Source organism: Notothenia rossii (genome assembly GCF_949606895.1).
Source record: "Notothenia rossii genome assembly, chromosome: 1".
NCBI classification, from domain to species: Eukaryota; Metazoa; Chordata; class Actinopteri; order Perciformes; family Nototheniidae; genus Notothenia; species Notothenia rossii.
Window position 1 is genome coordinate 63038989 of NC_136912.1, and position 21112 is coordinate 63060100.

The 21112-nt window shown below is 42.2% G+C and overlaps 1 protein-coding gene across 1 annotated transcript; it reads left to right on the forward strand.

The window, feature by feature from the left end:
* The first annotated feature begins 15990 nt into the window (after positions 1-15990).
* Positions 15991-18471, forward strand: LOC307013221 (uncharacterized protein). The gene is made up of 3 exons (XM_079640521.1): positions 15991-16157; positions 16280-16614; positions 16750-18471. The coding sequence occupies exons 1-3, from the start codon at positions 16043-16045 to the stop codon at positions 17557-17559; spliced, it is 1260 nt and encodes a 419-aa protein (XP_079496647.1). The 5' UTR covers positions 15991-16042; the 3' UTR covers positions 17560-18471.
* Positions 18472-21112: the final 2641 nt, after the last annotated feature.

Consider the following 21112-nt stretch of genomic DNA (forward strand, 5'->3'; position numbering starts at 1 on the left):
TATCTGAATTGAATATTTAGAAAATATTTGAATTTCAAGCACCAGTAAGTACTGCGCCCATAATAAGAACATTTGAGGAAATATCAGATCATGAAAAGAAAATCTTTCTAAAAAATTAAGCAAATATCAAAGCTAACTATAAACATAAATACTAAAGTGTAAAACACAGGAAAACTATATTCATAAATGCAAGTGTAAAATAGTGTGGACAATTGTAAACATGGATGGAGGCTAAAGTATCCACAACATAAAATAATATATTAAAATATAACTTCAATCTCTTTTCTAGACATGTTAAAAGCTTGCTTGAATGGGTTATAGGAAAGGCAAGGCAAGTTTATTTATATAGCACTTTTCAACACAAGGCAATTCAAAGTGCTTTACAAAAAATTCAAGACATTAAGAAAATGGCATTTAAAAACAGTCATTAAAAATAAAAGTTAATAAAATAAACATTAAAAGAAAAAATACATGGATAAAAGTTACAGTGCAGTCTAAGATATGAATATTTCAATTAAAAGCAGCTACAAAAAGAAAAGTCTTCAGCCTGGATTTAAAAGTAGTAGGAGTTGCAGCGGGCCTGCAGGTTTCTGGGAGTCTGTTCCAGATATTTGGAGCATAATAACTGAACGCTGCTTTTCCATGTTTAGTTCTGACTCTGGGGACAGAAAGCTGACCTGTCCCTGAAGACCTGAGAGATCTGGATGGTTCATAATTTAGCAGGAGGTCAGAAATGTATTTTGGGCCTAAACCATTCAGTGCTTTATAAACCAGCAGCAGTATTTTTGAAATCTATTCTTTGACACATAGGAAGCCAGTGTAAAGACTTCAGAACTGGAGTGATGTGATCCACTAGTGAGGACTCGAGCAGCAGCGTTCTGAATCAGCTGCAGCTTTCTAATAGATTTTTTAGTGAGACCTGTGAAGACACCATTGCAGTAGTCCAGTCTACTGAAGATAAAAGCATGGACAAGTCTTTCCAAATCCTGCTGTGACATTAGTATTTTAATACTAGACATGTTCTTTAGGTGATAGTAGGCTGATTTAGTAACTGTTTTAATGTGACTGTTGAAACTCAGGTCAGAGTCCATGACTACACCTAGATTTCAGGCTTTATCTGTTGTTTTGAACATTGCAGACTGAAGCTCACCGCTAACTTTTATACGTTCTGCCTTGGCTCCAAAAACCATTACCTCAGTTTTATCTTTGTTTAATTGGAGAAAGTTCTGACACATCCAGTCATTGATTTGTTCAATGCACTTAGTGTTTTAACTGGAGAATAGTCTCCTGGTGAAATTGTTACATAAATGTGTGTGTCATCTGCATAGCTATGGTAACTTATTTTGTTGTTCTTCATTATCTGAGCCAGTGGTAGCATGTAGACGTTAAAGAGAAGAGGCCCAAAGATGGATCCTTGAGGTACCCCACATTTCATATTTGTCAACTCAGATGTGTAGTTACCTATAGAAACAAAGTTGTTTCTGTCCTTTAAGTAGGATTCAAAAGAACTTTTTCAATGATTTTACCTAGAAATGGCAGGTTTGATATGGGCCTGTAATTGTTCATTACTGAAGCATCTAGATCAGGGGTTTTCAAAGTGTGTGTAGGTGAGCCTCCCCTCAGAGAACATAAGAACAGCTGCGGCCCCCCTCCCAATTATTATTGCTGTTATTATTATTATTATTATTATTATTATTATTATTATTATTATTATTATTATTATTGTTGTTGTTGTTGCGATAATGCAGGGCTATTCAATTGCATTTCAAAGAGGTCCAGCAAGAGAAAATGTAATTAAATGCTCTGTTTTCGCTGTCTACCTTCCGCCATTTGAAATAACTCCGACTGTTTCTCTCCTCTTGTCGTGTCTCTGTGTGTGTTTGAATCTATCGTGCTGACTGCACCGATTTGATTGGCTGAGTAGCGTCACCTCCTTAAAATATTAAACAATAACTTTTTAAAACTCTTTTATTTTTATGTTTTAAACATATTGTATAAAACTCCCCCACTACTTGGACTATTCCTTGCACCCCTCTAAAATAAGCCTGAATGGTCTCAACCATATTGCATCAGTAACGTGCACTTGTTATTATAACAAGATCGCAAGGACGCTGGTAGCTATCGGAAAATTGAGTGTTGTTCAGTTTGTGTGTTGTGGAACATGCGTGTCCGTGCATGAAAATATACCACACACCCAATTACAATTGCATGTTCAATTCACTACCCTGGAAGTTAATACAGTTGTTAAAGTTGGAACAGCCTGTGGACAGCCGTTCTTCCTTGCATGTCAGTCGCCGACACCTTCTTACAGAGGACAGGCACATCTAGCTGCAGCACGACCCCTATATTTCCGCACGCCGTGTTCTCAAGACATATTTTTTTTTACATTTTCAACATGGTGGATAAATCCTTATATGCTCCCGGTAACACACTGAATGTCAACTTTGCCTCCTTATTACACTCACCCCTACTTTAGTGGGAACAATGAGTCTGCGTCTTTGATGCACAGAGGAATAAACGCAGATCATCCTCTGGCTGCAGCTTTGACCGGTACTTGCTTTTGATCAAAGTCAATGCGGAAAACCTGCACTCACACGTGGAGGTGAAGGGAATGAGCACTTTTACAGCCTTTTTGGCGAGGTGGGGGAACTCGTTCTCCACAGACAGCCACAAGTGGGCAAGTGTCACTTTACTCGTCTTTTTCTCGTTCTTTTGTGTCTCACGCTGCGCCTCCCCTGAAGCTCTCTGGCGCCCCCCAGGGGAGGCGCGCCTCACACTTTGAAAACCGCTGATCTAGATTATTATTTTTTAAGAGCGGTTTAATGACTGCAGTTTTCAGGGCCTGTGGAAAAACACCTGAGTGAAGAGACTTGTTCACTATATGAAGTAGATCTGAGGCCATGCAAGGAAAAACATCTTTGAAAAATCCTGTTGGAATAATATCAAGGCAGCAGGAGGAGGATTTCAGAAGTTGAATAATGTCCTCTATGTTTTTACCATTAATCTGATGGAATTGTGTCATGATGTCTGAATTGATATTAGGTGGACACAGAAACAACACATTCGCTGTATCTGATACAGAGGCACTGACTGCTTGTCTGATTTTCTGAATTTTGTCAGTGAAGAAGGAGGCAAAATCATTGCACGCCCTGGTGGATAGAAATTCAGAGGCTGCTGACATTGGGGTGTTAGTTAGTCTGTCGACGGTAGCAAACAAGGCATGTGCGTTGTTTTTGTTTTTGGTAATGATGTTAGAGAAGAAAGACTGTCGTGCGTTTTTAAATTCCAAATTATAAAGGCCAAGTCTCTCTTTATAGATTTCAAAGTGAACCTGGAGATTTGTTTTTCGCCACCTGCGTTCAGCTTTTAGACATTCTCTTTTCTCTGTTTTCACGGTCATGGCCTTTCTCCATGGGGATATTTTCTTGCCAGACACTTCCTTTACCTTAGTTGGAGCAATGGCATCTATAACATTTTGAATTTTTGAATTAAAATGATCTACTAGCTCATTTACTGAGATGTTAGCAGGGGCGAGTGTGGAAGAAAAATTCTGAGTAAACATTTCCCTAGTATTTTCAGTTAAATATCGCTTTGTGGTTACCTCTTTTTGAACATTTTTGTGAACAGAAATAGAGCTCTCAAAGAAAACACAGGAATGGTCAGAGAGTGCAACATCAGTCACCACAACTTTAGAGATATTCAGACCCTTTGAGATAATTAAGTCAAGAGTGTATCCCTTATTTCGCGTGGGTTCTGTCACATGCTGAGTCAGTCCATAGCTATCAAGAACACAAAACAGTTATTTAGCCCCTCTGTCCTGAGGGTTGTCAACATGGATGTTAAAATCACCAGCAATGACTAGACGGTCAAAGTCAATACACACTATAGAAAGCAACTCTGTAAAATTCTCAAAAAAGCTTGCACAGTATTTGGGTGGTCTATAGATATTTAGGAACAGAGCTCGAGAGGAGCATTTCAGCTGAATGGCCACATATTCAACAGAAGCAAAGTTCCCATAAGATGTCTTTGTGCATTGAAGTGAATAATTGAACAGAATAGCAACTCCACCCCCTTTCTTATGCATTCTTTCCTGACTCATAAAACTAAAGTTGGGAGGGGTTGATTCAATAACTACAGCTGCACTGTTATTTTGTTCAATCCAAGTTTCTGTTAAAAACATAAAATCAAGATTGTGCTCAGTGATAAAACCATTGATTAAAAATGTTTTTCCTGCCAAAGACCTGAAATTTAATAAAGCTAGTTTAAGTTCGTTAAACACACTATCAGTCAGGTTTTTGTTATAGGTTTCTTCTTTTGTTCTCTCGTCTTTGAAATATATAAGGAATATGTTGTTTGAGTCTAATAGGACGAGCGTATTACAATTGAGCAATTTCTACTACATGTATTATGTACTCTTAATAACATTACAAAATAAACATGTAATAATGTTTTAGAGGAGGACCTCAAGCTAGCAAACTCAATTTCTTGTTTTAAATCTCTTAAAACGAACTTTTATCTTATGGGCTTTTTCCTAACTGATGGTGTTTGTTATTGCTTTATAAATTCATGTATGTTTATATCTTTTCTAAATCAAGATTATGTGAATCTGATTTTTTTTCTGTTGGGTGCAATTAATTATCAACAAGAGATAAGATAAGTCAAAGAAGTACTTTATTGATGGCAGTATACAATACAAAACATTTTTTGTATCAAAAAGGCATGCCATTAAACAATACAAATAAAAAATGTGAAACTGTATTGCAGCCAGCATAAATATACATGGCATTGTAAATATAAAATGAACATTTTAAAGAAAATAAATAAACAAGAAAGTACAAATGTTGCATTTAAAAATTAACTAGATAAAAAATATATAATATGTACAATAACTATTAAGGTTATTTGAATTATCACGGAGGAGACGGGCCACGTCGGCGGCCACGTCGGCGGCCACGTCGGCGGCCACGTCGGCGGCCACGTCGGCGGCCACGTCGGCGGCCCAGTCGGCTGCCCAGTCGGCTGCCCAGTCGGCTGCCCAGTCGGCTGCCCAGTCCCCCTAGCACCTCGCCAAGAGTGCGCAGGAAGGCTAGTTTGAAGCATACTTGCCAACCTTTAGACCTCAGAAATCGGGAGCATTTCAAAATGCAAAATGGGGGGGGGGCTAGTGGTTCGCCGGAGCTGTTAGATTAACATTAACTTGCTTATTGTAGTTTTAAGTGCACTGCCTTGCGGCCTGTAGCACCGTCCTTGATGGAGCATATGTGTGGGCTGGACCTGTATAGGAAAGGAGTGAGCAGAGAGTAGAGTAGTTTATTCTTGTTCTGTTTTCTGTGAATATCTGCCTCACCCTCTCAGACTTTGAGTTGCGCGCGCTACTAAAGAGACGTATTACCATGGAAACCAAACAATGGTGTAGCTGTATTAAAGTCAGAGTGGAAACAGTCGTGTGTAAATCTGATTTTGTCAGAAATCGGGAGAAATGCGGGAGAAATATGACCCCGGGAGGAAACCGGGAGAGGGCAATGAAACCGGGAGTCTCCCGCGAAAATCGGGAGGGTTGACAAGTATGGGTTGAAGGTCTCTGCTTGAGCCTCCTCCTCCCTTCTCAAGACGGCCTCCTCCCTTCTCAAGGCCGCATCCAACTCCCTTCTCCGCTCAGCAGACGCTTTGGCCCAGTCCAAGTGCAGTTCCTGCTGGGCCATGTGCTGTTCATGGTGCCGTTCCTGCTGGGCCCGATCCTCTCCTCCTCGTTTACTCTTGCCTGGGTGACAATAAGATAATAATTAGCAATAAGGAAAAAACACAGGACAGGTACAGTTCACATAAGGATATAAGAATAACATGTATAAACAGAACAACAGTAAGGATGAACGACAGAAAGTTCTGGCCCTAGATGTTTACAATGATTGTGAAAGTGAATTACATTATGTCCAGCCTGTTGATAATGAATATAAATATATGTATATGATAGGATGTGACACACAACTGTACTAGCTGCATACTAGCTAAGACTTCACTTGTAACAGAGCATTTCCACACAGTGGTATAGCTTATTTTAATTACTGACGATGGATGATCCAAGGTTTAAAAAAACAAAACACAATTCCAGTCGTTTTGCCATTTCTATTTCTTACCTAGAACCACACGCTGCGGGGTCGAGCTGGCACTCGGTGTTGGGGTCTGTGGTCAAGTTTGTTCTGCTGTTGGTGTCTGTGGTCGAGTTGGGGTCCGTTCTGGATTCGATGACGATGTTGTGTTGACGGAACACTGCCATCACCCGTTGTTCGGGAATGTTCCTCCTCACTAGTCCCAATGTAATCAGCTAGAACAGCAAAATGACTTGTTAATTCCACAAACTACTGCAGCAACTAAATAGCAACAACAACTATAGAAAAGAAAAACTGAACGTAAACAATGGCACATATGGTGTTAGCAAACAATAGCTCTAGCTAAGGCTATCTGCCTAGGCTATCTGCCTTAGCTAGCTATGTAGCTCTTCGGGGCTCCATAAAAGCAGGGATTGTCGAACATTATTGTAAGGATAAAATAGACTTCTTTGTTAGAAGTGAGCTTACCTTGCAGGGACTCCAGTAAAGCCGTTGCAGAGTCCAGGCATCCCTCCCTCCCAACGTTGGCCGGTCTATGGCCCTAAATCTGATCCAACAAGTCGAACCACTTCCAGTGTTTCCGACCCGCACCACTCGTGTTGTTGTTGTCCTTTACTTGGCGATATTCACTCTTCATCTTTTTCAGCTTTTCTCTACACTGCAGGAAAGTCCTCGAAAATCCGCGTTCGGACATCTGTGCAGAGACATCCTGGAACACTTTCACATTTCGAGTTGTTCCGTCGAGCTCCCGCTGGATTTGATCATCCCCAATGAGTTGCAGGAACGTTGTCACCTCCTCGGTCGACCACAGTGTGCTTTTCTTCGACGTTGCCATTTTTGTAGCTCCTCCGTTTACAAAAATGCTGTGTATAAAAATGCTGCAAGCTTGCTTCTAAATATATATGCGACGCTAGGGATGATCTCGCGCGCGATCTTGTGACGATTCTCTCTGACCAATCAGCAGTCGAGAGTGATTTTATGGGGCCGGAAAAAGAGGGAAAAAGTAGCCGCTAGCCGGTGCTGCGCTATATGGAAAGGCCATCAAAAACTGGCCTGGCCGCTTGAGGATGCTTAAACAGGGCTACCCGCTGCAGTGGAAATGCGCCATTCGAGGCCGAAGCCTTATACGATATAGAACTGGGGTTACGTACTGTAACCCAGTTTCTATGAGTATAGGCGCAGCCCTCTAAGGTTCGAATAGCTGAAGAAAAGCTGTTTAAATGGGAGTAGATTGTGGGGCCTACTTCCTATTCATACGGAAGTGAGCCCGGAGGTGGGCCCACGTCATAGGTGGGCGTGGATTAAGTCTGTCAGTGCTGCACACGTGCAGTGGGGATTACCCAATAGCGATAGCCTTAGAGGGCTGCACCTATACTCTTAGAAACTGGGTTACAGTACGTAACCCCAGTTTATGTTACAGCCCACGAGCCGGGCTGTAACATATACACTGCATAACAAGGGAACTAACATACAGTAGCTAATTTAGCTAACATTAGCTAATTTAGCTGTAGTGCCGAGCATGGGCGCGGGAAGGGGGGTGCTGAGGGCGCTGCAGCACCCCCTAGCGGCAGGCAGGGGGTGCGGAGCTCCCCTGTCTGAATTATTATTTGACGGTTTTTGCTGCTCCCGCTGTGCATAATCTGTGTAATATGTAGCCAATAAATTCCAAATTGTTGGTAAAATAATATTTTGGCCTGCCCCGAATGTTTTTTCTGTAGCCCCGGACAATTCTACCTCAATAATATAATACATTAACCGTGCTTTACGTGAACCTCATCAAGACACTAGAAAGGACGGCAGGACTGTCATTTCCCGTGTTCAGTGAATGCAACAGAGGCAAGACACCAGACCAATCAGAGAGTTGCATGGAAATAAAGTGTGCTTGTGTCATTCAAGCTCGCGGCTCTGTGTGTGCGGAAATAGCGCATTTAGTGTGTGTGAGAGAGGGGGAGAGAGAGAGGTACCGGTGCCAGCAGCAGGGACCGTGTTGTTAGCATCTGGTTAGCTAGCTGCACTAACGGACATACGGAGCTGTTTGTTCCACAACAAGCTGGAGGAGAGCTCTCCTCTCAGACTGAGGGGCTCAGGTGAGCTAAAGGACTCTCTGAGTGTTTAGATAGTTAACTTTAGTCTAAGTTATCTCAGTGGGTCTCAAATGGTTTGGTCAAAAATTATTCAAAAGATTATTTCCGCGGCACACCTTCATATGATCATTATAGTTATAAAAAAAGTAAGAGAATAAAGGAAAAACAGTTATGAAATACTATATGGCAGTAAAACAAGAATACAGTTTGAAAGGGGAGTGATTTGTAAAATATCCATAAAGAAAAAGAACATCTGCTTACAGTTGTGTTTCATCTGGGTGTTGAGAGATGTATCAATAGATCTCTTAATGTTGGTCTCAAAGTGCACCAGATTGATGCTTTTAACTTCAATATTTAAAATATTATTATTATTATTATATTTAAATATTTAAAATCTTCCAGGGGGAGCATCCCCCCGGACCCCCCTAGAGGAGGTGAGGTCCACTCCCCACTCGTAAAAAATAGCACTTTACCCCTGCCTATATGCCGTGAGCTGATTATCGAGCCTTCATTGTAACAGTCGCGAGTTTACTGTGTGTTTGCGTGTGGGGAGTTTTTTTGTGCGTGCTCTATAGTGCCCGTAATAGTGTTCACTGGAGTCCAGCACCTCAGCACCCCCACTCAAAATACCTTCCCGCGCCTCTGGTGCCGAGAGACGGGACCTACGGATTAAGCAACTAGACTACTTGCAGTGTACAGAATTATTTCAATTTAAAATAGTTTTAAATGATCACACATACCTGACTCTCGTGCTGTATTTTCCTCTTGTTTCTCTTTAATTTTCCGTTTCAAAGCACCTGATGAATGTTTTCTCTTTCTCAGATCAATTACCGATGATCCTCAGCCACTGTCAGTCGGAAGTTGTGCGTTTGATTACTGTTTATATATATATATATATATATATATATATTCTGTTTATATATATATGCGTGCATATGTGCATATATATACGGAGCCCTGGAGGGTTCATAGAGAGAAAAATAAATAAAACGTGGCCACGTTTTACTAAAGCGTGCGCACGAGTTACTAAAGCGTGCGCACGAGTTACTAAAGCGTGCGCACGAGTTACTAAAGCGTGCGCACGAGTTACTAAAGCGTGCGCACGATTTAATAACTAAAGCGTGCGCACGATTTCATAAAGCGTGCGCACGAGTTAATAAAGCTTGGCCTTGTTTTATTTATATTGAGGGATTCCTGTCCGTGACTCACAGTATCTGCTGCCCACAGCTGTTTTATAGAAGGAAAACCTCCTTCACTTTATGAAATCTCTGCGGCACCAGTGGCCTGTGCTACGAAGCAGGATTCGCTATTTACACTATTCATTCATGAAGTATGACACTGCGCTGTCAGCACGCGTCTCCATGTTTGTGAATGGTCAAATGTTGCTAACCCCGTCCCTTTCACGTGAACGCGCTCTCAGCCGGTCAGAGAAACCCTGGTTGATTTACTGAGTTGATAACCAGCTTCGCAGGACCGCTTATCGACATTGCGTTTGTTAGGGCTAGTTAAGCCGGGTAAATCGAACATATCCAGGGTCTGTTGAACTGGCTCCGTAGTACAGGGCTCTGGAGGCAGTAACGTGTAACTCAGCAGAATCTGAGAAGAGCAGCACCAGCTGCAAAGAGCTGTGCCTTTTACTGTTTACTTCAATGTGTTTCCCTTCATTAGAACCGCTTAATAGAGATCGAGGCTGCTACGTTTAACCACACACACCTCTACACACATCGAACTACCAGAGTATTCCGCCTCGTTTTATGAAGGAGATGTCCTGTCACCGGGGCGCATGGTGTGTGTGTGTGTGTGTGTGTGTGTGTGTGTGTGTGTGTGTGTGTGTGTGTGTGTGTGTGTGTGTGGTGTGTGTGTGTGTGTGTGTGTGTGTGTGTGTGTGTGTGTGTGTGTGTGTGTGTGTGTGTGTGTGTGTGTGTGTGTGTGTGTGTGTGTGTGTGTGTGTGTGTGTGTGTGTGTGTGTGTGTGTGTGTGTGTGTGTGTGTGTGTGTGTGTGTGTGTGTGTGTGTGTGTGTGTGTGTGTGTGTGTGTGTGTGTGTGTGTGTGTGTGTGTGTGTGTGTGTGTGTGTGCACGCTCAGCTCCGCTCTGTGTGCGTGCTCGGTGTGTTTGTGTGTGTCCGACACCACCGGCATTTGTTTTCAAATGACCACGAACAGTAATTTACACAAATCTGGTTCTCCATAGTTATATGTGTATTCCCAAGTGAAAGAAATTCGTTTAATCTTAATCTCGATGTGATAGTCCTGCCGGAGTACACCGGAACGAACGATACTATCATAAACAAATGCCGCCCCCCACCCAAACGCCCCTCACACAAACACACACACACACGTGTGCGCGCACACACACAAAACGAGGCCACGCTTTATTAAATCGTGCGCACGCTTTAGTTATTAAATCGTGCGCACGCTTTAGTAACTCGTGCGCACGCTTTAGTAACTCGTGGCCACGCTTTAGTAACTCGTGCGCACGCTTTAGTAACTCGTGCGCACGCTTTAGTAACTCGTGCGCACGCTTTAGTAAAACGTGGCCACGAGTTACTAAAGCGTGCGCACGAGTTACTAAAGCGTGCGCACGATTTAATAACTAAAGCGTGCGCACGATTTAATAAAGCGTGGCCTCGTTTTGTGTGTGTGCGCGCACACGTGTGTGTGTGTGTTTGTGTGAGGGGCGTTTGGGTGGGGGGCGGCATTTGTTTATGATAGTATCGTTCGTTCCGGTGTACTCCGGCAGGACTATCACATCGAGATTAAGATTAAACGAATTTCTTTCACTTGGGAATACACATATAACTATGGAGAACCAGATTTGTGTAAATTACTGTTCGTGGTCTTTTGAAAACAAATGCCGGTGGTGTCGGACACACACAAACACACCGAGCACGCACACAGAGCGGAGCTGAGCGTGCACACACACACACACACACACACACACACACACACACACACACACACACACACACACACACCATGCGCCCCGGTGACAGGACATCTCCTTCATAAAACGAGGCGGAATACTCTGGTAGTTCGATGTGTGTAGAGGTGTGTGTGGTTAAACGTAGCAGCCTCGATCTCTATTAAGCGGTTCTAATGAAGGGAAACACAGTGAAGTAAACAGTAAAAGGCACAGCTCTTTGCAGCTGGTGCTGCTCTTCTCAGATTCTGCTGAGTTACACGTTACTGCCTCCAGAGCCCTGTACTACGGAGCCAGTTCAACAGACCCTGGATATGTTCGATTTACCCGGCTTAACTAGCCCTAACAAACGCAATGTCGATAAGCGGTCCTGCGAAGCTGGTTATCAACTCAGTAAATCAACCAGGGTTTCTCTGACCGGCTGAGAGCGCGTTCACGTGAAAGGGACGGGGTTAGCAACATTTGACCATTCACAAACATGGAGACGCGTGCTGACAGCGCAGTGTCATACTTCATGAATGAATAGTGTAAATAGCGAATCCTGCTTCGTAGCACAGGCCACTGGTGCCGCAGAGATTTCATAAAGTGAAGGAGGTTTTCCTTCTATAAAACAGCTGTGGGCAGCAGATACTGTGAGTCACGGACAGGAATCCCTCAATATAAATAAAACAAGGCCAAGCTTTATTAACTCGTGCGCACGCTTTATGAAATCGTGCGCACGCTTTAGTTATTAAATCGTGCGCACGCTTTAGTAACTCGTGCGCACGCTTTAGTAACTCGTGCGCACGCTTTAGTAACTCGTGCGCACGCTTTAGTAAAACGTGGCCACGTTTTATTTATTTTTCTCTCTATGAACCCTCCAGGGCTCCGTACATATATGTGTGTGTCTGTATATATTTATAAACTGTATATTATTCCCGATTGCTTTATTTTTGAGAAACCTATTCTGCACCTACCTGGGTTTTAAGAGAGTCCAATACCTATAGACCAGGGGTCTGCAACCCCTTGCACGCGTGCCAGCATTGGCACGCGGCACCGTAACCAGTGGCACACTAGGAATAAGTGGAATAAGTGTGCAAAAATATTTAAATTGTATTTTCGGATCCTGAACGAGACCGCCGCCAGAGCGCGTCTCCCCGTTACCTGCCATGCACGCAACGCAGCCCCGTTCTCTTTATCTCCAGGTGACTTTCTGCCGCTTTCCTCCGTGGTGCAGTGCTGATCGTTTCACCACGGAGGAAAGCACTTCACTAATTGCAGTACCCATAAGGAGCTGTACAAATGCCGCAGTTTTTGCGTGGCTGTGTATTTAGTTGAAAGCCCAGTGGCGATCTGCTCATCTCTCATCGAAATAATATGCTACAAAGGGGCGGACTGGCCATCTGTGTGTTGAACTTTCCTGTCGGCTCCCAGACCGTAGTCGAGGAGGGAAGAAGCAACAAGCTTCAGGTTCAATAACCCACTTTAGCTTAAATGACTGGAGAGTGGCGAGCTCTTCTTAGGAGGCCGTTGCATTTATTTAGCTGTTCTTCTGTTTCACAAAATACATCACAGACCTCAGTTTTTCTGCTGCCTCGTTTCACTTCCAGAAACAAACACACGTTCCCTCACTGTCGCTCTACCATCCACAAACACACATGCACAAGCCACACCCCTCTTTCTCTCGCTCTTAAAGGGACAGCGATCTCATCTCACTCTGCACGACCCTAATATCATAACATGTGTGTTCTGGAGAATCACAGAACGGACGATCGTCCTTATTATTATGCCGTTTAAACCAATTATTTAAATTTGTTTGTTAAATTCGACATCATGTAAGTTGCGCTGACAGGTCCACACACTGCTTCCCCGCAGCCCCGCCCTCCTGCTGATAGTTCGCTCGCTCCTCTACCCCCCCCCCCCCCTTGATAAAAATTGTTTTTTTAAATGGCACTTGATATCGAAAAGGTTGCCGACCCCTGCTATAGACTGTTCAGTCTCATAAGACATGCTCAATTTACTTTTTGAAAACACAAGCTCACAATAAAGTCAGATGGGAGATCTACAGAAGGAAAGTGTGATAGACAAAGATGCATTCCTATATTAAACAAGAAGAAAAGAAAACTTTGTTGTTCCACGAGGCAGTTGTAGCCATAGCAAATGGATTAACAAGTGCATTTAGGTACTTAACCTTCAACTACCTGCTGCCTAAAATCCCTGTGACATCACTGTAGATTGTTGTAACCAACTAGCTCTGTGGGACATTATCACAATACATATTTAAGTTCATTAGCTTGGATTTTAAAGGTCTTTCGCTGTAGTTACTAGCTTTGTCAACATGCTTTGGTGAAGGCCTATTTTTTCAATATGAGGGATTTGAATAGTTGGATATTATTGGACGTATAAAAGGACAACATAGGTTGTTTGTTTTACAGTAATTGCAATGCTAATACCAATTTAGAATAGTGGGTAGCACTAACTGCTAACAAGGTTTTGATATTCAGAGTCTGGCTGTTAGTGCTTGCAAGCATGTTATGCTATGGGTTTGATTGTATATGCTAGTGTGATAAGACCTAGGGGAAGATGTTTATGTTATTTAACTTCTAGAAACTCAATATGTTTTTTGCATACTGTGCACCAATCACCCTGCGGTTTAAATATTGAGTTAAAGTCACACATGTTAGTCCATTGATACATTTCTAAAAGCTACTTTCCTTACAAACACAGTGCAGTTGTAGCAATCGCTACAGAACACATATGTGACCCGCTCTATCGAATTCAGTCGGAAGTCGCAACGGCTCATTTCAAAATAAACGTGGATTTGAGTAAAAAACTAGTTTTTCGGGGTTTTGGTGTTTTGTTTGATTTCAAATAAACAACGTCTTGTCTTTCAGAATCTGAAACTTTTATTTCCAAAATCAAACGATAAATACATGTTTGAAGCTTGTAATGGGAAGATGACAGCTCTCACGCTGCTCTTCCGCAGCGCTGCCCCCCCTCCCTCCGGCTGACATTATGAATGAAAAGCGTATAGTAATCATAAATAACACGGCAGAGTCCGTGATAGTTTATTTTCATCTGATTTCAAATAAACAAAGTCTTGGCTTTCAGAATATTAAACTTGTTTTGCCAAATTCAGATGATAAATACAACTTTGAAGCTTGTAAAGGCATCATTACGAGCGGAGAACGGAGTAACGTAACGTCACAGCTGGCATAACAACAGCCGGTGTTTCTTGTGAGGGTTTTCCCCGGGAAACCAACACAATACACACAAACGCAAAATACACAAACACACACACACACACACTATATAAACCAACATTATTCCTCGCGACCTTCACCCAGTAAAACGAAAATATTTTTCCTCCGTACTTTGACAATTTATTAGCCGCTAATCAGATCGATGGATTCCAGAGAAGATCAAATCGCAAGACTGTTGAACTCCAACATTGTGAGAGGGACAGCCTCTGATGAGCAATGGGTTCAGCTGATCACTGATTACTTTTTGACGGCACCGGTTGAAGTTTCCCCGTTATCCGGCTCCGATTTAGAGTCAGACAGCCCTGACACTGACAGCAGCCCTCAGACCACGGATGCTGAAGAGGATGAGGACACCACAGAGGAACAACCACTGCTGAACGACCCGGTGGCTGAGACACTTCAGTCCGTACGGCATTATGTGAGCGAGGACAGCGCTCAAGAGATTGAGAGGGCCCGTGACTACAGGTGTAGCTGTACATTTAATGATGGAGTTCCCTGTTACACCCGTTACACCCCTGAGGAGATGGTCAAGAGACGAGACCAAATGAATGAAATGACTAATGGTAAGTAACGTTATAACGTTATATTATTTAAATACCTTTGACTGTGGTAACGATGTGTGTGTGAGTATGGGTTAGTGTTAAAAACATAACAACAATTAAAATAATGCTCACATGACCACCTACAACTTAAAGTTGGCTAATACTCATTGAAAAATTATTGTGGTGAACATTTTCATAAATGTTTCAACCCTACATTTTATCCACATGGGGAGACATATTTTTTTGGCTACCCCTTAAATCACATGTGGCCCCAGCCTAATTATCTAAAGATGTGCAGAGATAGGCAGCTACAAATGTATTATCTCATGTGAGAGCAGTTTACTCTGGAGTCACTGCCAGACTAGCCTGTACTTATTATTACCCTTTATAATAGATAGAATATGTGTGTATGGGAGTGTGTTTAACATAATACTATAGGCAATGTGTGGGGGGTGGGCCTGTGTGTTCTGTTACACGTTAAAGATTTAAGTTGTGTGTGATGAGTGATTGACACAACACATTATGTAATGTTATATGATTTTCCAGGTGAAAAGCATTTGGTGCTACTTGGAAAGATAAGCTCCAACATAAACCTCTCCAAAGAGACCGCTTGTGCAAAGAGAGGACACCAAAAGGAGCGGAAACAGCAGAGAACGTCCTATTTCTTAGATGGGCACAAAATCTGCCGGGAGACTTTCAAGTTTCTACATGGGTGAGTTTGATTTTGAAAAGGCTACTTCACTTTTGGTAGTGTTACTATTTTCAAATGAAGTGGTAATAAGCCATGCATGAGTTGAACTGAGTTTGACAATAACTGAATAGAAGCAGAATTTACAGCAATAGTAATACATAAATAAATAAATATATATATATATACATGCTTTTACATAATGAAAAAATACAACGACAATGTATATACTACAATGCATACATTAAATAAAGCCATAAAAAACAATCAAAGACTGATGTTTTAAACCATTCCAGAATTTCTCAAGACAAGCTGACAGGCATCATCAAGTTCTACAAGGAACATGGCTTGGCCCCAAGGATAAGACGTGGTGGTCGTGTGGTGACCAAAAGGGTGTTGTACTTTGAAGACATCCAGCGAATTGTACGGTTCATTACCAACTTTGCAGATGTCTTTGCCATGCCACTTCCTGGACGGATTCCAGGGTTTAAGAGGACGGACATCAGTGTTCTACCAACAACTGAGACCAAGTCCTCTGTGTGGCGGAAATACAAGGTTCAGATGCAGGAGAAGGGTGGGTATTTTCTTATATTTTAATCTTGTTTTTTTGGGGTTTTTTTACACGAGGAAACCTCAATGGAAAACTAATGATGAGTAATCTAACAATGCTATCTTTGTCTTTAATCACCTTTCCAGGTCACCGTGCTGCTGGCAACAGCACATTTAGGAAGCTGTGGAAGGAGCTGACTCCCAGTGTCATTATTGGGAGGCCGATGACAGACCTATGTTGGTTCTGTCAGAAAAACAACATTGCCATCTACCGCAGCTCCAACTTTCCCGACTGTGTCAAGTCAGCGAAGCTCAGGAAGCAGGAAGAACACCTCCGCACCGTGGGGGTGGAGCGTCAGGCTTACCAGGAGATGGTCGCCAGCTGTAAAGAAACAGCTAGAGAGCTGGGTGTCAAATTAGGACCCAACCAACCCTGTAGCAGAGACATCACCATCCACTACAGCTTTGACTATGCACAGCAGGTGAGGTGTGTGAATGTGATGAATGCTGTGATAATCCAGAATGTTTGGAATGTAACAATATGAATATTCACACATTTTTAGAATTAGAGTATAGATCACTCATTAGTTAATTCATCTGTTGGTCTGGTGTTACAGGTTCACTACCCCAGTGACCCTCTCCAGCCCGGGCCCATTTACTTTATGGTTCCCAGGAAGTGTGGACTGTTTGGTGTCTGCTGTGAAGGTGTTCCTCAGCAGGTAAACTACCTCATAGATGAGGCTCATTGCAGCAGCAAGGGTTCCAATGCTGTCATTGCCTACCTCCACCACTTCTTCTCTCAGTATGGGCTTGGGGAGAAACATGTTCACCTGCACTGTGACAACTGCTCTGGTCAGAACAAAAACAGATACCTCCTCTGGTACCTTGCTTGGCGGTGCATGGTGGGACTCCATGAAGATATCTCCCTCAACTTTCTTATTGCTGGCCACACCAAATTTGCACCTGACTGGTGCTTTGGCCTGTTTAAGCAGCAGTTCCGCCGCACACCAGTGTCCTGCCTGAAGGACATCAGCCAGGCTGTCAGGTCCAGTACCGTCACTGGAGTCAACATCCCCCAGCTGGTTGGCAATGAGTCAGGGGAGACCTTCGTCAAAACAGACGACTGGCACAACTTCCTTGCCCCCAGCTTCAGACCGCTTCCAGGTATCAAGAGGTACCATCACCTACGCTTCACCAGTGCCGAGCCTGGAGTGGTCTACGCCAAGGAGTTTGAAGGTAAAGAAGAAGAATCCTTCATGCTGCTACGCACAGGGTGCTTTACTGACCAGGAGGCACGTCCCACTGAACTGACTCCCCCTGGTCTTGATGAAAAACGGCAGTGGTATCTTTTTGAGAAGATCAGAGAGTTCTGCACTGAGGAAACCAAAGACATCACCTGCCCCAAACCCTTAACACCTCATCCTTAATGAGTGAGAGTGCATAATACATCAACACTATGTAATTCTTCTATAAATGCTGTAAATATATATTTCAAATTGGTTTTAAGTACTGTTAGCTACTCTGTTGATTGTTTGCTATTTTTATATTGTGTAGTATATTTATCTGTTCTGTTGCTTGCTTCTTTCTCTAAATTAGCTTTTGTGCCAAATGATTCTAATGTTGTTAGAGGTTAACATGCAATCAGTTCATTTAAGTATTTATTCATAGTGTTTTTCATAAAAATTGTATATTGATGATTCTGCACGTGGGTATGGGTGTGCACGTGAGTACGGGCGTGCACGTGAGTACGGGTGTGCATGTGGTCTGGGTGTGCACATGGCCATGTACATGGGAATAGATGTGTGCGCATAAGCATGTGCTCAAACATGACCAAAATACATACATAAATTGATGAACGTGCACGTGAGTTCGGGAGTGTACGGGAGTGCACGTTGGTACGGCGTGCATGTGTATGTGAGTGCCTTTGTTCCATGTATTGATGTATGAAAGTGACAACAAGAGAACAGTATATTGTGTGTGTGTGTGTGTGTGTGTGTGTGTGTGTGTGTGTGTGTGTGTGTGTGTGTGTGTGTGTGTGTGTGTGTGTGTGTGTGTGTGTGTGTGTGTGTGTGTGTTTTTGTGCAAACAGCTCTAGATGAATTCGTTTTATGGTATGGTTCATTTGAATAAATACCTAAGAAAGTACTGCAAACTTTGAAGGCCTTTTTCTCAAAATCATGGTTCGATGACATTCATTATGTAAAGTGACGTATTTTGCTTAATATTTGGAGGACAAAAACAATATTGATATCATTAGAAAGCTAAGAATCTCATCTTTCCAACAGTGTATCAAACTCAAAATGTGTTTCAGGGTCAATGTGACTGAAAATGATAGAGCAGGTCACATATGTGATCATCTGTGAAAAGCTAAATAATGTCAGAAATTGACACAGCTTTTTCTATCAGCAGGTCAATGTTACTTGGGTTGTGAACGCACCGAACTCTGTCTGTTAGTGCTTGTAAATCCTCCCTGTGTGTGTAATGTGTCTAAACACAACAGAATGGGGGAAGACATATCCCTCTGAGGGATTAATAAAGTATATTTCTTCTTCTACTCAGAAATCATAAGTGAACGGTCACATTAGGTTTGCCTGCAGTGAATGCTGACAGCTATGAGCTAGTTAATAGATTTATGATGGCATAGACAAATGTCTCCTATATAATATATATATATATATATATATATATATATATATATATATATATATATATATAAAATATAGCATCATTTTATATCTGTATTGTGCTCTGGTAGGAATTCGCACCCAACATGTTAATAACAGTCAACCTTTTTTTTTTGTATTTAACTCAAGCAAAATTACAAAATATTTCTTTCTTTACTCATATATTTTCTTGCAATTATACATTTTTTAAATGAGTATTAACAGTATTTTGTATGTGTTTGACAGTGATCTATAGCCATAACAAAAGTATTTTTTTGTAAAATTACAGAAAATGCAGCTAATTTTGCCAACAGAAAATCTTTTATTTTTACGGTTAGTTTTGTTAGATTCGCATTTTAAAACTGCTAAAAAAACAGCTAAAAAAACAGATAAATAATGTATTCCATTTATACATTTTTCTTTTGTTAAAATACATCACACATTTCAATAAACCGTTTATTTTTCTCATTTTAATATGATTTCCTGTAATTATGAAATACAATAAAAAACTGTTCATTTTTTGGGGGGGAAACTATACAAATCTTTTGTACAGTGTAGATATAGGGGGTACAAATTCAAACACCCATATGAAAAATATCGGGTTACATTTTAAAATAATTTTGGTTTACTGTCCTATAGTCAGTGGCGGACTGGCCACCGGGACGAAGTGGGCCGATGGCCAGGATAAGTCACTATCACCCCCCCCCCCCCCCCCCCCCCCCCCTGTTGACAATGTACTAGCGGTACCAAAGTGGGCCGGTCGGATACGTCACAAAATCAAAGTGAATGGCCTGCTGCTGCTGAATGCATGGGGCAAGTAACTGGAAAAAGCTTTAAAAGTTATTACATCGTTTCAGATAATAATAATAACAATAATTAATTCTATTTCGAGGCGCCTTACAATTCATAAAATATTCTAAGGAAAGGTTTAAGACAGTACAAAAGGACTATAACAAGGAACATGTAGGGAAACAGGAGACATACAGTATACTACAGTGAGTAGGCTGATCTGAACCGGTGGGTTTTGAATGTGGTGATTGTGTCAGAATGTGAAGGTGGAGAGAGTTCCATAGTTTGGGTGCAGCTAAAAGCCCAAGCCCCCACCGGGACTAGGCGTGGGGTCGGGACAGTTAGCATGCCAGCAGAGGAGGAGCGGAGGGAGCGAGAGGGGGTGTAGGGGCACGCAGCATCCACACGGCAGCGTGCGTTTAAGCTTGCCGGTTGGCGCGTCTGAAACTCGACAAACAACCAGTCACATGAATCTCCCGCCCCGGACACACAAGCACGCGGTTTGATGTGCTAGACTCTAGCACATCAAAGAGAGAGAAAGCTAGAGCTTGCACTGGCATGAGGCAGTTGTAGCCATAGGTTGGCTGGCACTTCCGTTGAAGCTTCAAAAGTTGAACTTTTCTCTATTTTTGAAGCGAGCAACGCGAGCAAAGCGAAACGACGGAACCACAATGCAGTTCGGCAAAGCGTGACGTCACCCCATTCAAAGTGAATGGGAAGAAGCGTTGAAGCTTCAATGCACGGAGCTTCAGTTGCCCCAGCAGCCAAGCTACCCTCCCCAGAAGCCTCAGTTGCCCTAGCAGTGAAAGCTACCATCCCCAGAAGCCTCAGTTGTCCCAGGAGCCAAGCTACCCTCCCCAACAGCCGGAGCGTCAGCCGCCGTGTGGACGGGCCGGCACCCACTTTGGATGTCTTTATATACATACAGCTGCTCCTGCCCCAACTCGTTCACACACACGCTCTGCTTCTGTTGGGATATACATGTGTCAGCAGGATAATTATGTCACCAATCGATGACCAGGTTGGCAAATAAAACCTATAAAGTTTGATATTCGGCGCACAATTTCATTTTTTATTTCATTTATAAAATTAAAAAAACATACATAGGACATAACAAAGACATGTGAAATGGGATAAACCAAATACGCTATAGGAAGCTTGAGCCCAGACATTAAACATAAAGTATTTACATGACATAGAAACACAAAGTGTTTACATAACGTGTAGTTTCCAAACAACAACCACGGAATTTATACAATGTTTTCTACATAATAATTGCATGCAGCACCCACACATATTGAATGGTCCTGTGGAAGGAGGAGTCCAGCACTTTTCAATGCAAGGCAAATAACCAAAGGAGAAATACCTTGAACAATAATATTCCACTTTATTTCCACTACTTAATTCCCTAACTGTATTACAAAGATGTGCCATACCGGAAAAACAATGATGATTATTGTTTATGTTTTTAAAATGATTGTTTATGTTTTTAAAATGTTGGATCGCTGAAGAATAGTGATTAAGGAGT